A 15,794-nucleotide genomic window follows, 5' to 3' on the forward strand; every position below is an offset into this window, starting at 1 on the left:
TTCTCCCAAAGCTGTCTCTCAGCCTGGGTCCCGGAATAGCTTCCAAAAGAAGTACTGCTCCCAAGGCTGCTGGCTTTCCCCAAAACAAGCCCCGTGTTCTCACAAACCCACAGGAAAAGAGGTTGGTGCTACAAGTCTGAGGGGCTCTAGGACAGGGGAGGACACTACTCCAGCTCCACAGGTCTGAGCCTGCCCTCCTGGCTGACCAACCGCTCACCTGCTCAATACTCTCTCCTTTCTTCTTCATGGCTCGGAGGACACACTCGTACGAGTAGCCCATGTTGACCACCGTCTCCACACACTGCCGCTCGCTGGGGGACAGCATCTGCAGTTCAGAATAGGCCTGGGGACAGCTGGGCATGTTGGGCACTTGTGACACTGAGAAATTAGGAGGGGTGACCTAGTAGTGGAAAAACAAGATCAAGGCAAGAAGACCTGGGCCCCTAAAGAAGTCACTGAGGCAGCCTAGTCCAGGGGTTGGCATTTCTGACACTATTCAAGCCCCAAGACAAGCGGTCAGGTTGGAAGAAACCGCCAGGTTGCTGGTCAGACACCCCGAAAAGGAACAAAGAGGGGTGGGGGAGTGCCAGCTGAGAGGGAAAAAGGTGGGAGGTCACCTGCAATTGTGGCTGTCCTGCTCTGCCCTAGTCCCACTTTGGTGATCGAGAAAGCGCCACAACACGACAGGCCCTTGCATGCCCAAATCTCCAGGGTTTGAGTTGAAGAAAGAAGTTATGGCTGCCCCCGGGACTGATGTCCAAGCTGGCTGCGATGACTTCTCTCCAGCATTATCCCTTTCCCAGGCTGAAGTATCAGTTCTGAGGGGTCATTTTTCACTTCAAACACTCCCACTTTGGAGCTAACTCTATCCCAAAGTCTCTACTCTTGGGCAGAGGCTGTGAGTGTGGTTCCCATGCATGGACAGCTTAGGAACCTGGACAGCTCGGGGACTCCACATCATGTACTGTGCTTCATTTCCTGCCAAAGCTGCCATCCTACAGTGCTGGGACAGAAGGCATACTAGCCACACCAGGCTGGATCCCACAGACTGGAATCTGGACTCTAGGGACCTGCCCACCAGCTACAGGCAGCCTGCTCCCTGCCACTTACTAACCCCAGTCTGATAGGCGTACAGAGTCCAGTGATTAACTCCCCCACCACTTCTGATCACAAATCAAGCTCAAGGCAGGAAGACAGCACACTCCCAGGCCAAAGGACCCATCGATCATAGGAACAAGGTCACAAGCCCTTTTACAGCTTGGCACAGGTCCCAAGAACCAGGGAAGATGTTTCAGACAAAAATTTTTTTATTTCCTTGTTTTATTGGTGGGGAGGGGGAGCATGGTTAGGTGGTAGGAAGCCCTCTGTCCTAGAAGCAAGTTTGAAATTATACAGATGTAACCAGATGCTCTCTTCAAAGTCTGCTGGGGAAAGCCAGGATGGCTATAGGCCTCAGAGCCCATTTGTTTGTGCTTAACCATCTCACCCACAGCACACACTCAGCAGCCCAAGCACAGGGCTGTCATTAGGTTACAAGAGTCACAATAAGGCACAGGGATTGGATCACACCAGTCTAGCCACTTGGCAGGTCTAAGATTGTGTCTCCCTCTTTAGAGACAGGCTTTAACCTGGGCTAAAGAAACCAACAGCCACAGAGCAATGCCAGCTCTCACATGACATTCCCCAGCCAAGAAGGAGTCAGGACTATTCTTCAACTGCCTGCCCTTCTCATAATGCCTCCTAAATGCCTAGTGGGATGCGGGCATACACCCAGAATACTGCACATTACAAATGTTAAAATCATATCTAGCCAGGTGTGGTGGCTCACACCTGTAATCCCAGCACTTTAGGAAGCTGAGGCAGGTGGATCATGAGGTCAGGAATTTGAGACCAGCCTGGCCAACATAGTGAAACCCCATCTCTACTAAAAATACAAAAATTAGCCGGGTGTGGTGGCACGTGCCTGTAGTCCCAGCTACTCGGGAGGCTGAGGTGGGAAAATCGCTTGAACCTGGGAGGTGGAGGTTGCAGTGACCGGAGACCATGCCATTGCACTCCAGCCTGGGTGACAGAGTGAGACTCTGTCTGAAAAAAAAAAAAAATCATATCTATTTTAAACATACATGCAGTACTCTCACATACCCTACTGGTGGAAATGTTATTTGGTATGCTTTAGGTAAACATGGCATAAATCCAGAAAACTGCTCAGATTCTTTGATCCAGTTACCTATTTCTAGGAAACTAGTCTAAAGAAATAATAATAACTCAAACCAATATTTATGTATAGGAATATATCCATCTCAACATCATTTGTAATAAATATTAGGGACAACCTACCAAATATCCAGCACAAGGTGTTAGGTTAGCAAATAATGAACATATGACTTAATTATTTAAAGCATCTGAATTAAGTGAAAAAACAGCAGGTGAGGTGTCTCACACCTGTAATCCCAGCACTTTGGGGGGCAAGGCAGGCGGACCACCTGAGGTCGGGAGTTCAAGACCAGCCTGACCAACATGGAGAAACCCCAGCTCCACTAAAAATACAAAATGAGCCAAGTGTGGTGGTGCATTCCTGTAATCCCAACTACTTGGGAGGCTGAGGTAGGAGGATCACTTGAACCCAGAAGGCGGAGGTCTCAGTGGGCCAAGATTGAGCCACTGCACTCCAGCCTGGTTGACACAGCGAGACACCATCTCTAAATAAATAAATAAATAAGAAAAAAAGATATATTTATTAATTGTACATGCTCTACAATTATAGCTATATATTTTTAAAAGATGCATGGGATATTAAATGACTGATTTTAAATGGATTATTTTAAAGTATCATCTATCCTAACAGATGATACTTTTCTTGAACAGGGACAAACAAAATAAGATGTCACCTTCATATACATGTTTTATGAATCAAACAGGCAATAGGCTAATCCAGCAGACCCCAAACGAACAGACAACGTTTGAAAGGATCCCTCATCAAAATTATAACAGTGTTTAGTTTCTCCAGTTACTCACCAAATTTATTTACTCCAGGGTACCATTTTCAAATATATATAATGCTCTTAGGAGTAATATAGATATGACTTTTTAAACACTATTAACTGCATTCATGGTAGCCATTTGTCATTATTTTTTCAATAAAAGAATAGTAAAATTTACTTCCTGCAGGGACAAAGGTTGACTCTGGCATAAAAAGGGATTTTCATACTCGATGACTGAAGTGCTCCATATTTGTAACCAAGTAGAAACTAGACAAAAATGAGAATTATTATGAAATCTTTCCAAATTAAATATGAGTGTTTGAGGGAAAGTACGTTTGTGAAAGGAGACAAATATTAGTGCTCAAGCTTCTGAAGAGTGTGAGCATGCTCTCAGGCCTCAGAAGGTGGCAGTCCTTTCTGTACCTATGTAGCTCTCAAGCCTAACCTCAAGACAGCTTCTACCAAGTCTTTCCATATACTTCCTTTTAACCCACTGCTAATGTGTGTGCACAACTCAGCGGACACACGGCCACCTGCGGTCCCACAGAGCTTTAGTCACGCTGCTGGCAAAGTACTTATCACATTACATTAATGTGAGCTTGCAGAGAGGTCAGTTACCATGTCATGCCCATTTCTAAATCCCCAGGGCCTGACTCTTGGCTTTACACTTACTGGTCTTCATCAACAGTTGTGGAATAAATTGAAGTCCATTAGAATTTTCAAAGGGAGAATTTCATTTAACACACTAAAATGATCAAATGTCTTTACCATCTGTTCTTCCCAAAAGCCCACTAAAATGATCATAAACAAACTAAGGCCAGGAGCAATGGCTCATGCCTATAATCCCAGCACTTTGGGAGGCTGAGGCAGAAGGACTGCTTAAGCTCAGAATTTCGAGACCAGCCTGGACAACATAGTTGAGACCCATCTCTACAAAACACAAAAAGTTAGCCGGGTGTGGTGGCACATGCCTGTAGTCCCAGCTACTCAGAAGGCTGAGGCAGGAGGATCACTTGAGCCCAGGAGGTCAAGGCTGCAGTGAGCCATGATTACAGAGCAAGACCCTGTCTCAAAAAAAATAATAAAAATTTAAAAATAAAGAATTAAAACTGTATTCATCTTTAAAGCAATAAAAGGAAAGGGGGTAGCAGGGGACAATGTATTTCTTATTCTTTTTAAATAAAGAAACAAAGACAAGATCTCAGTATGCTGCCCAGGCTGGCCTTGAAGTCCTGGGCTCAAGCAATCCTCCCACCTCGGCCTCCCAAAATGCTGGGATTACAGGTGTGATATATTTCAATGAAATTTTAGAATGTGGAAAGATAAGGAAGGGATGGTAATTGCCAGCAATGAAGTTATAAACTAAGTAAGTAGGAAAGGGAGGAGTCAGTCTATCAGCCCATTAGGACCCCTAAGAGGGGCTCAGACTCTGGAAGCACCAGGTACTGTTGGGATAAGGCAAAGATACACACTGTCAGTGATCAGAGCAGTAAAGCCCTTAGTGAAACAGTCCCCATTCATCCCCACCCTGTGCAGGAGGCAGAAGGTATAGTCTCCAGAAAATGGGAACCAGAGACCACAGAGGACTAAGCACCAGGCACCGTGTGGGGCAGAGTGAAGTCAAAGAACTTAAAAAGGATTAAGTAAAAGCAACACACCAGCGTTCCCCAACATCAGTCCTCAGCCAGAATTCTCTGGAGAAACCCTCACTCCCAAGCCCTTCACATGTTTACATTTTGGGGACTTCCCCGGCAAAGCCAATTAACTTTCAACCTATAGTGAAGCTTAATGATCAGCAAGCACACCTCTGACACACAAACTTTGTGACTGTTATTTTTTTAGTGCCTCATACTTAAACGTGAATAGAAAGCCAAAGCCACTAGCATGAAAACACCAAACCAAAAGAGGGAATAGACAAAGCACTTGGAAATTTAAAATATGATAAAGTAAAAATTGTATTTAAAAGGTAGTAAGATTTAGGCTGGGCATGGTGGCTCATGCTTGCAATCCCAACACTTTGGGAGGCTGAGGCAGGAGGATCACTTGAGCCCAGGAGTTCAAGACCAGCCTGGGCAAATAATGAGACCCCCAACTCTACAAAAATTAGCTGGGCGTAGTGGTGCACACCTGTAGTCCCGGACAAGAGGCTGAGGCAGTAAGCTGTACTCCCGCCTAGGGGACAAAAATCCCATCTCTTAAAAAATAATCACCTACTATCAAGTTCAGGGGGAAAAATAAATTAAATAAAATAAAAGGTTGTAAGATTTAGTTTTTGGTTTTTTTTTGAAGTTGTAAGTTAAGGATATGTTCCAGAAAGTAAAACATAAACAAGATCTGCACTCTCATGTTTGTTGCAGCCCTGTTCACAATAGCCAAGATTTGGAAGCAACCTAAGTGTCCATCAAGAGATGAATGGATAGGCCAGGTGCAGTGGCTCACACCTGTAATCCCAGCACTTTGGGAGGCCGAGGCGGGTGGATCACCTGAGGTCAAGAGTTTGAGACCAGCCTGACCAATTTGATGAAACCCCGTCTGTACTAAAAATACAACAATTAGCCGGGCGTGGTGGTGCATGCTTGTAATCCCAGCTATATGGGAGGCTGAGGCAGGAGAATCACTTGAACCAGGGAGGCGGAGGTTGCAGTGAGCCGAGATCGTACCATTGCACTCCAGCCTGAACAACGAGCAAAACTCTGTCTCCAAAAAAAAAAAAAAAAAGAGTAAAGTGAAAGAACTTAAACAAGGATGGATTAAAAAAATGTGGTGCTCGTACACAATGGAGTACCCATTCAGCCATGAAAAAGAATGAGATCCTGTCATTTGCAACAACATGGATGGAACTGGAGATCATTATGTTAAGTGAAATAAGCCAGGCACAGAAAGACAAACATCACATGTTCTCACTTATGTGTGTGATCTAAAAATCAAAGCAATTGAACCCATGGACATAGATACTAGAAGGATGGTTACCACAGAGGCTGAGAAGGGTAGTGGGGGACTGGTGGTTAATAGGTACAAAAAAAATAGAAAGAATGGCTGTGTGCGGTGACTCACGCCTGTAATCCCAGCATTTGGGAGGCCGAGGCGGGTGGATCACGAGGTCAGGAGTTCAAGACCAGCCTAGCCAAGATGGTGAAACCCCATCTCTACTAAAAATACAAAAATTAGCTGCGCATGGTGGCAGGCGCCTGTAATCCCTGCTACTCTGGAGGCTGAGGCAGAGAACTGCTTGAACCCAGGAGGCAGAGGTTGCAGTGAGCCAAAATCACGCCACTGTACTCCAGCCTGGGCGACAGAGTGAGACTTCGTCGAAAAAAAAAGCAAAGAAAAAAATAGAATAAGATCTACCATTTGATAAGACAACAGGGTGATTTTAGTCAATATTTAATTAGCCAGCCACTGTGGCTCACACCTGTAATCCCAGCACTTTGGGAGGCTGAGGCGGGTGGATCACTTGAGTACAGGAGTTCGAGACCAGCCTGGCCAACATGGCGAAACCCTGTCTCTGCTAAAAATACAAAAATGAGTCGAGCACGATAGCACATGCCTATAATCCCAGCTACTTGGCAGGCTGCGAGAGGCAGGAGAATCGCCCGAACCCGGGAGGTGGAGGTTGCAGTGAGCAGAGATCATGCCACTACACTCCAGCCTGGGCGACAGAATTAGAATCCGTCTCAAAAAAAAAAAAAAAAAAAGAAAGAAACACCAGAACTCCAGCTCTGTTTATACCTGCAGGTGGAAGGCAGCAAATTCTCAAGCCAACAAGAAGCAGGCCTCTTCCCATCCTGAGATGAACAGGCCAGAAAGAAACTCCCATAATCAGGTTGGTCAAAGAATGACAAGTGTTCTAGTTTGAGAAAGATCTCTGCTGTTAGTTTATTGGCTTTGATCTCTAAATGGTTAATCTAACTTTAAATGAGAGGAAGGGAGTGTTGGCCAAGGATCCCTGATCTTTTCCAGGGAGATTTTAATTTCTCTAAAGCATTCAAAGTACCATGAAAAGGAAGAAGTACAGTGCTGACCAGAGCCCAACAACTGACCAAGAGGAATTAGAATGAAGCCCACTCCAAGAAGATAATAATGGTGTTCGGCACTCTATCAAGTTTACCTAGGCCAAGGTTTATGGAAGTTTACAAGCAGCTATGAGCTCTCTGACAATAGAAGCATTCACACAGACTATCATTGACCAAGAATGCTATTACTGGGACTGGTAAAGCAGGCCAAGATTTTGTATCTTTTTACCAGCTAATAGCAGGCTTGTTATGGTCTCTGACAGATATCCCACCAATACACTCAGGCTCCTTTTTGGCTCTAAATAGTCTCTTGATGTGCTTTTACATTAAAAAATCTGTAAGCTGGCCGGACACAGCGGCTCACCCCTGTAATCCCAGGAATTTGGGAGGTGGAGGCAGGTGGATCAACTAAGGTCAGGAGTTCGAGACCAGCCTCAGCAATGTGGTAAAACCCCGTCTCTACTAAAAATACAAAAATTAGCTGAGTGTGGTGGCATATGCCTGTAGTCCCAGCTATTCGGGAAGCTGAGGCAGGAGAATTGCTTGAGAGGCGGAGGTTGGCAGTGAGCTGAGATGGTGCCACTGCACTCCAGCCTGGGCGACAGAGCAAGACTCTGTCTAAAAAAAAGAAAAGAAAAGAAAAGAAATCTGTAAGCTGGTGTAGCAAAAGGTTCTTGACTTCTATTGATTTCTATTCTAGAATGCAATAATGTGTTGTTCTGTACTGCCAGGCTCGGTGGCTCACGCCTGTAATCCCAGCACTTTGGAAGGCCAAGGCAGGCAGGTAACTTGAAGTCAGGAGTTTGAGACCAGCCTGGGCAACATGTCAAAACCCCATCTCTACAAAAAATACAAAAATTAGGCATGGTGGCACGTGCCTGTTGTCCCACCTACTCAGGAGGATAATGAGGTGGGAGGATCACTTGAGCCCGGGAGGTCGAGGCTACAATAAGGTGCGATCACACCACTGCATTCCAGCCTGGGCAACAGAATGAGACCCTGTCTCGAAAAAAACCAACCAAACAACAAGAAAAAACATAATCCCCGTCATCAGGAAAATACGGGAGTTGGCGGGGGATTTAAAAGACTTACCGTGGGACCAGTATTTGGAGGTGATGATTCCTCTGTGCACACAGACAAAACAGAGAGGGAAGGCATCTGGGAGGATGTCAGGGCTGGCATCTCTGTGCCACTGTCCAAGTTCAAAGCTGAAAGCCCAAGAGTGTGATGCCCATTGAGCTCACTGGCACTGCTTTGGGTGGAAGGCTTCAGGGAATTCTGGAACGTGCCATTGCGGAGGCAGGATGTGCTATGGAAAGTGCTCGCCAGCTTGGCTGTCTTGTGGTTGCTGTCATCAGAGTCAAGTTTGGGGAAAGACAGGGATTTGATATTGCTTACTGCAGGTATAGGGGGGAGGGACACTTTGGAAGACAGTGACATCTTTTCACAGTTGCCCAACTGTGGTAAGGTTATAAAGCCATTGGGTTTATGAAGAGGCTTGAAATCTAGGGTTGCCCGTTCCAAGGATGCCAGGACCTCCTCATCCTGTAACACAGACCCAGAGCCTCCCCTGGGCAAGTTATTGTCCAATAACTGAGCCATAATGGGTCCAGTGGTTCCTACCAGAATATTTCTCAGCTCTTCCTTCTCATCAATAGTTTTTAACTCCAGATTATCAAATGGGTCTTCTTCACACTCAAAGTCAGCAAGATTGAAATCTGCCTTTATGTGAGGTGGGCTGAGAACTTTCTGTTTCGTGGCACTACTGCTGACCCGAGTTGGTGTGAGGATACTGTTGTGCTGCAAGCTGGCGAGGATGGGGTTAATAGGAGGTGGCATTGTGGCTGTACTGAGAGTCTTGGAGAAGCTCATTTTGCTATCGCCCTCTGGGCCACTCTTAGAATTCACTTTAGCTTCTGCTTCCGCAATTTTGCACTCTGCTTCCCGCTCGGCTTCTTCAATTTTCTTAATCTCTTCAGCCCACTCAATGGTTTTCTTTTCCAAAGAGAAGTCATACTGCAAAGATATAGCAGAGGAAGGGGGTGTGAACCCAGGTGGCCATCTTTACCCCACCACCCAATTCACTCCTTCCTCACTCCTGGTGCAAGAGGAGAACTGGGAAAGGCAGCATTTAAGGCGTGTGGGATGATCCCCACTTAAAAAGAGTAAGACTTCCAATGTCCTTGTAAGATTTAACCAAACTATGTTCCCACAAGCCTCTTGTGGGCAGCAACCTGGCTACAGACCCTCCTTGCATCTCTATTATCTAGCACAATGTCCTAAACAAATCCCATGCTAGGTAATGATAGCACCAAACATGTAAGAAATACCTGCAAGGTGCCATGCATGATTCTAAACACTTTTTATGTATTAACTCTCTAGATTTTCTCAATAACCCTTTAAAGTAACTACTATTACTACTACTTAACAGGATCTACAACCAAGCATAAAGCTGGTAGCTAAATGGAAGAGCCTGGATTTGAACCCAGGCAGTCTGACTACAGATTCTATGCTCTTAAACCACTATCTATTAGATTACGATGAACAGGTTGCAGTTAAAATGCAGAAAAACTTATAAGAAATCTAGGCATATTCAGATTAAGATTTTTACACAGCAAATTACACAAAGAGCCACTTCATGGTTCTTTAACAATATCTTAAGTATAGCTCAATTTGCAAAAATTTATTTTGCACACTTAAGAGAAACAGACCTATTATATAAAGCAACATTCACATAGGACAGGAAAAAACAAAATCTTTGGCTTTCACCCCAAAGCACTAGAGCTAAACAGTATCCGTGTTAATGTCCAAGGTTAGAGACACACTAAAAGTAAAAAAGGGGGAAAAGAGAGGTCTAACATGCTAACACCAGAATTTTAGAGAAGAAGAAACATAGGAAAGAGCCTCTGGTCATCCTCAAGCCTTTCAAATTCAAACAACAAAAGAGAAGCCTAGAAAGGCACATGACAAGAAGTTACTTTAAATCCTGAGCCAGTTGCTGTGCCTCAGATAGACATATGGGGGGATCACTGGGCTTCCTTTCTACCACTAATGGAACAATGAGAAAAGAGCAGTGGCAATGACTCTGCTCTTCTAACTGTGGAGAAAACCCAATTTTGCAATTGGTTTCCCCCAATAAAAATGGAGGCTATAACTAACTTCCCATTGCCCTATGAACACTGTTCTTTGAAGTATTATTTTTTAAAAATTGGAAATTTCTTTCCTTTCTAGCAAACATTTATTGAACTTTTGTTTTTTAGTTACCAAAGTAATGTAGAATACTTGGAACACAGAAAAACAGGGTGCGGTACAGGGAGGGAGGGGGCTGGGGATGGTAGAAATATTAAAGTAGAAAAGAATGTGGTTTTGGAGTATAATAATAAATAATGTCATCTTGCATTTATGGAGTTCCAGGAACCAGAGTAAGCATTATAAATGCATTATTTAACTCTTCTAACAACCTTAAAAGCTAATCATCCTCATCCTCCCTTTACAGATGAAGAAATTGAGGCTTGCAGAAGTTAAAAAATCTGTCCAAGATTATACAGCTATTACAGGTCAATTCTCCAGCACATGTATGAGTGACACCAGAGGATGTTCTAAACCATGACACTAAGGGCTACCTCACGTGAGCCACATTCAACAGAAGCTTTCTTGACCCTAGAAGCAAGGGCTGTGTATGTTTTACTGGCTCACTTTAAAGAAATTTTAGCTGAAAAGTTGAGTTTGTATTGTCATGCAAAGGCAAATATGACAGTTATAGGAACTTTCAAGCCATCTCTCTAGAGCTCTAGGTCTGACTGTTCTCTGGGTACGGAGGGGACCAGATACAACATTACAACCCCATGGAGACTCCAGGAAGTCAAAGTTTAAGGCTGCTTTGTAGGCCAGACAGGCTTGGCCTCCTTTGAGAGGCCAAGGTGGGAGGATCACTTGAGGTCAGGAGTTTGGGACCAGCCTGGTCAACATGGCAAAACCCTGTCTCTACTAAAAATACAAAAATTAGCCAGGCGTGGTGGCACATGCCTATAGTCCCAGCTACTCAGGAGGCTAAGGCAGGAGAATCTCTTGAACCTGGGAGGTGGAGGTTGCAGTGAGCCAAGATGGCGCCACTGCACTCCAGCCCGGGCAAAAGAGCAAGACTCCATCTCAAAAAAAGATTGCTTTGTGCATTAGAGAACAAAAATATTTCACATGGCCCACACTGGAATGGAGCTCTTAGCTTTGATCTCCTTTTGTTATCAGTGGGTGCTATGAGCACAGTGAGCACAATACCATGCTTTTATTGGTGCTTCAGACTGACCAAACAAATGGGAAATTCCCAGCAAAGCCTAAATCGACAACAATTTGGGAATCAAAACAAGTTTTCTGAAGGTATCAATAAAGCAGTGAATAATGAGAAACAAGACAGGTGTTTTTAAATCATATTGCTAATAGTATCATGTACACAGGTAAGTAATGACTATTTGTTATTGCCAATAAAAAATTTCTTAGACAAATAAAACAAGGAAAAACGTTACAAAGTAGGTCTATCTCTCTTCTGGCCCAATAAAGTCTCCATACACAAAAGGAACATTAATTCAGTATTAAAGATACTTAAGATGCTTGACACCATTAGACATGAAAGAGATGCAAATAAAAACCACAATGAGAGACAACTTCTCACCCACAAGAATGTATATAATGAAAACGAGTTAATAAGAGTTGGCAAGGAAGTGAAGAAATTGGTACCCTCTTGTAGTGCTGCTGGGATTGTAAAATTGTGCAGCCACTTTGGAAAAATAGTTCTTTAAAATGTTAAACATAGAGTTACCGTGACCCAGCAATTCCTTTCCTATACGTTATACCCAAGAAAACTGAAAACATGTGTCCACACAAAAATCTGTTTACAGATGTTCAGAGCATCATTATTCATAATAGCCAAAAATTAGAAACTACCACAATGTCCATCAACTGATGAACAGATAAACAAAGTGTGTTATATCCAAACAATGAAATATTATTCACCTATAAAAATAAATGAAGTACTAATACCTCATTCATACAACGTGGATAAACCTTGAAAACATTATGCTAAGTGAATAAGCCAGTCACCAAGGCTGCTACTGCAGAATTCCATTTATATGAAATGGCCAGAATAGGCAAACCCATAGAGACAGAAAGTAGATACTGGTTGCCAGAGGCTGTGGGGAGGCTGCCAGAGGCTGTGGGGAGTGACTTCTAGTGGATACTGGGTTTCCTTTTGGGGTGATGAAAATGTTCGGGAATTAGATAGTAATGATTATTACACAACTATGTGAATATACTGAAAATCAATGAACTGTATGTATACCTTAAAAAGGTGAATTTTGGCCGGGCATGGTGGCTCACACCTGTAATCCCAGCACTTTGGAAGGCTGAGGTGGGTAGATTACTTGAGGCCAGGAGCTCAAGACCAGCCTGGGCAACAAGATGAAACTCTGTTGCTACAAAAAATACAAAAATTAGCCAGGCATGGTGGTGCATGCCAATAGTCCCAGCTACTCAGGAGGCTGAGGAGGGAGGATCACCAAGCTCAGGGAGGTCGAGGCTGCAGCGAGCCATGACTGTGCCACTAGACTCCACCCTGGGTGACAGAGTGAGACTGTGTCTACAAATAAACCAAAAAAAGTATTTTTTTTTTAAAAAGGTAAATTTCATGGTATGTGAATTATATCTCAATAAATATTTTTTTTTCCTCCCAAAAGTAACTGAAGTTCCCTCATTATGATTACTTACTGCATATAGACTTTGGAAGATAAAAAAAGTAATACCTTTTAGAATAAAATGGTGATGCCTTAGTGAATTCCAGAAAAACAAAACTTCTTTTCCTGAAAGTTGCATTTTTAAAAATCTTCTTAAGTCACAGGAAGAAGAGTTAGAATAAGTACCGTATTTTTCTGTTGCTCTAGGTAACTTCTCTCAACTGTAAGTACCTTGAGGGCAGTGATGAAGGCATTTATCTCTACCTCCAGTGCCCAGTAGACCACCTCTCAAACACATGCGTTTAGTAAATGTGTACTGCAGTAAGTAAGACAGGGCTATTTGTTGCTTTCAAGGAGTAACTCAGTACATTTCTATATAACTGAGCCTTAAAGATGAGGGGACTGAGAAAGAAGCCCTCAGATAGCATTTACGCGCAATCTAGAATAGATGTGAATGGAGTTTTCCGTATAGTGAGAAAAAGAATATTCCAGGTGGAGATAACGGCTCATGAGCAGAAGCAACATATAAAGAGAGAAAGTACAAGGTCTAACATACTACTAGTAACGGGGTTTGGAGGGAACATGGAGGAGGTGATGAGCTCAATTGCTTTGCCATAACCTTATGTCTAGACTAGACTCAATAAGGACTGGTTAGTCACTGAACCCTTTTGAACAGTTATGAAAAGGGATGTGACAATTTAAAACTTTAAGATCATTCTAGAAACGATGTAAAAAATAGAAGGAAAACACTGCAAGCAGAAGGGCCAATTAAAGAGGCTACTGCAACAGCCCAGGTGAAAAATGAGGTCAGGCTGAACTGCAATGTGAGACACAGCAAATCTAACTTGAGTGACTGAAAAGAGAATGAGGACATTAGCAGAGAAAGGGAAAGAGGTGAAAAAGCTAGTTAAATGGGCAATGGGAATTTGGTCTGTGTGAGGTACAGAGCCCCAGGAATATAAAATCTAACAGAGGACACAAAATCTGTATGTGTGTATAACAATGTGAGCCAGGCAACAATAGGAGCTATAAGAAACAAAAATAAGATAATACAGTCATAATGACAAGGATACGCTCTAAAAAATGCATGGTAGGTGATTTCATCGGTGAGGGCAGAGTGTATTTACACAAACCTAGATGGTACAGCCTGCTATACACCTAGACTATACGGTATTGCTATGGTACAGTATTGCTCCTAGGCTATAAACCTGTATAGCATGTTACTATGCTGAATACTGTAGGCAACTGTAGCACAATGGCAAGTATTTATGTATCTAAACCTATCTAAACATAGAAAAGGTACAGTAAAAATATGGTATAAAAGATTAAAAATAGGCTGGGTGCAGTGGCTCATGCCTGTAATCCCAGCATTTTGGGAGGTCGAGGTGGGCGGATCAACTGAAGTCAGGAGCTCGAGACCAGCCTGACTAACATGGTGAAACCCTGACTCTACTAAAAATACAAAATTAGCCAGGCATGGTGGTGCACACCTGTAATCCCAGCTACTTAGAAGGCTGAGGCAGGAGAACCGCTTGAACCCAGGAGGTGGAGGCGGAGGTTGCATAGAGACAGAAAGAGTCTCTCTTCTTGGCGAGATCGCGCCATTGCACTCCAGCCTGGGCAACAAGAATGAAACTCTGTCCCAAAAAAAAAAAAAAAAAAAAAAAGATTAAAAATGATCCACCTGTATAGGGCACTTACCATAAATGGAGCTTGCAGGACTGGAAGTTGCTCTGGGTGAGTAAGCGAATGGTAAATGTGAAGGCTTATGACATTACTGTACAGTAGTACTATAGACTTTATAAACACTCTACACTTAGGCTATACTAAAACTTTGTAAAAAACAAAACAATTTTTTGACCGGGCGCAGTGGCTAACGCCTGTAATTCCAGCACTTTGGGAGGCCGAGGCAGGCAGATCACGAGGTCAGGAGATTGAGACCATCCTGGCTAATATGGTGAAACCCCGACTCTACTAAAAAATACAAAAAATTAGCTGGGCATGGTGGCGGGCGCCTGTAATCCCAGCTACTCAGGAGGCTGAGGCAGGAGAATGGTGTGAACCCGGGAGGCGGAGCTTGCAGTGAGCCGAGATAACGCCACTGCACTCCAGCCTGGGCGACAGAGTGAGACTCCGTCTCAAAAAAATACATACATATACATATATAGATATATATACACACACATATATATACACATATATATATAAAACAATTTTTCTCTAAATAATAACTCTAACTTACTGTGACTTTTTAACTTTATAAACATTAAATTTTTTAACTTTTTTACTCCTCTGAACTAATACTTAGCCTAAAATGTTTTTTATCTTCCAAAACATTTTTCTTTATACCCTTATTCTATAAGCTTTTTGATCTTTAAATTTTTTATTTTTTTACTTTTTAAACTTCTTCCTTAAAAATGAAGCCACAAACACACACATCAGCCTAGGCCTATAGGATCATCAGTATCACTGTCTTCCACCTTCCCATCTTGTTTCACTGGACGGTATTCAGGAGCAATACATGCATGGAGCTGTCATCTCCTATGATCACAATGCCTTCCTGTGGAATATCTCCTGAAGGACCTACCTGAGGCTGTTTTACAGTTAACTTTTTTAGTAAGTAAAAAGATAATGTTAAAAAGTATAGCATGGTAATACATAAATGAGTAACATAGTCATTTATTTGTATTACATACTATACTGAATTGTATGTGCTATACTTTTGTAAGACTGTCAATGCAGCAGATGTGTTTACACCAGCATCACCACAAACACTTGAGTAATGCATTGCGCTACCATGTTACAATGGCTACTACGTCACTATGTGATAGGAATATATATATATATGTGTGTATATATATGTGTGTATATATATGTGTGTGTGTATATATATGTGTGTATATATATATGTGTGTGTGTGTGTGTGTGTGTATATATATATATATATATAAATTTTTTCCCCCCAGTAGCGATGAGGGCTCATTAAGTTGCCCAGCCTGGTCTCAAACTCCTGAGCTCAAGTGATCCTCCCACCTTGGCCACCCACAGTGTTAGGATTACAGGCGTGAGCCACCATG

General features: G+C 43.0%; 2 protein-coding genes across 8 annotated transcripts in view; one reads left to right on the forward strand and one right to left on the reverse strand.

The window, feature by feature from the left end:
- Nucleotides 1–13,503, forward strand: part of KIF24 (kinesin family member 24) — a 91,875-nt gene extending 78,372 nt beyond the window's left edge. The window contains exons 13-14 of the mRNA XM_054521020.2: nucleotides 6,717–6,804; nucleotides 10,491–13,503. Of these exons, the coding sequence (XP_054376995.2) occupies nucleotides 6,717–6,770 (54 nt within the window). The 3' untranslated portion in view covers nucleotides 6,771–6,804; nucleotides 10,491–13,503. The remainder of the gene's footprint in view (nucleotides 1–6,716; nucleotides 6,805–10,490) is intronic.
- The window catches only part of UBAP1 (ubiquitin associated protein 1), a 76,529-nt gene that overhangs the window by 2,342 nt on the left and 58,393 nt on the right, over nucleotides 1–15,794 (reverse strand). For all 7 annotated transcript variants that reach the window (XM_063713975.1, XM_024251978.3, XM_063713974.1 and 4 more), the window contains 2 exons: nucleotides 8,087–9,010; nucleotides 218–400 (listed from right to left, as the gene is read on the reverse strand). In XM_063713975.1, coding sequence (XP_063570045.1) covers nucleotides 218–400; nucleotides 8,087–9,010 — 1,107 coding nt within the window. The remainder of the gene's footprint in view (nucleotides 1–217; nucleotides 401–8,086; nucleotides 9,011–15,794) is intronic.

The sequence above is a fragment of the Pongo abelii genome, chromosome 13 (genome assembly GCF_028885655.2).
Source record: "Pongo abelii isolate AG06213 chromosome 13, NHGRI_mPonAbe1-v2.0_pri, whole genome shotgun sequence".
Classification (NCBI taxonomy): Eukaryota; Metazoa; Chordata; class Mammalia; order Primates; family Hominidae; genus Pongo; species Pongo abelii.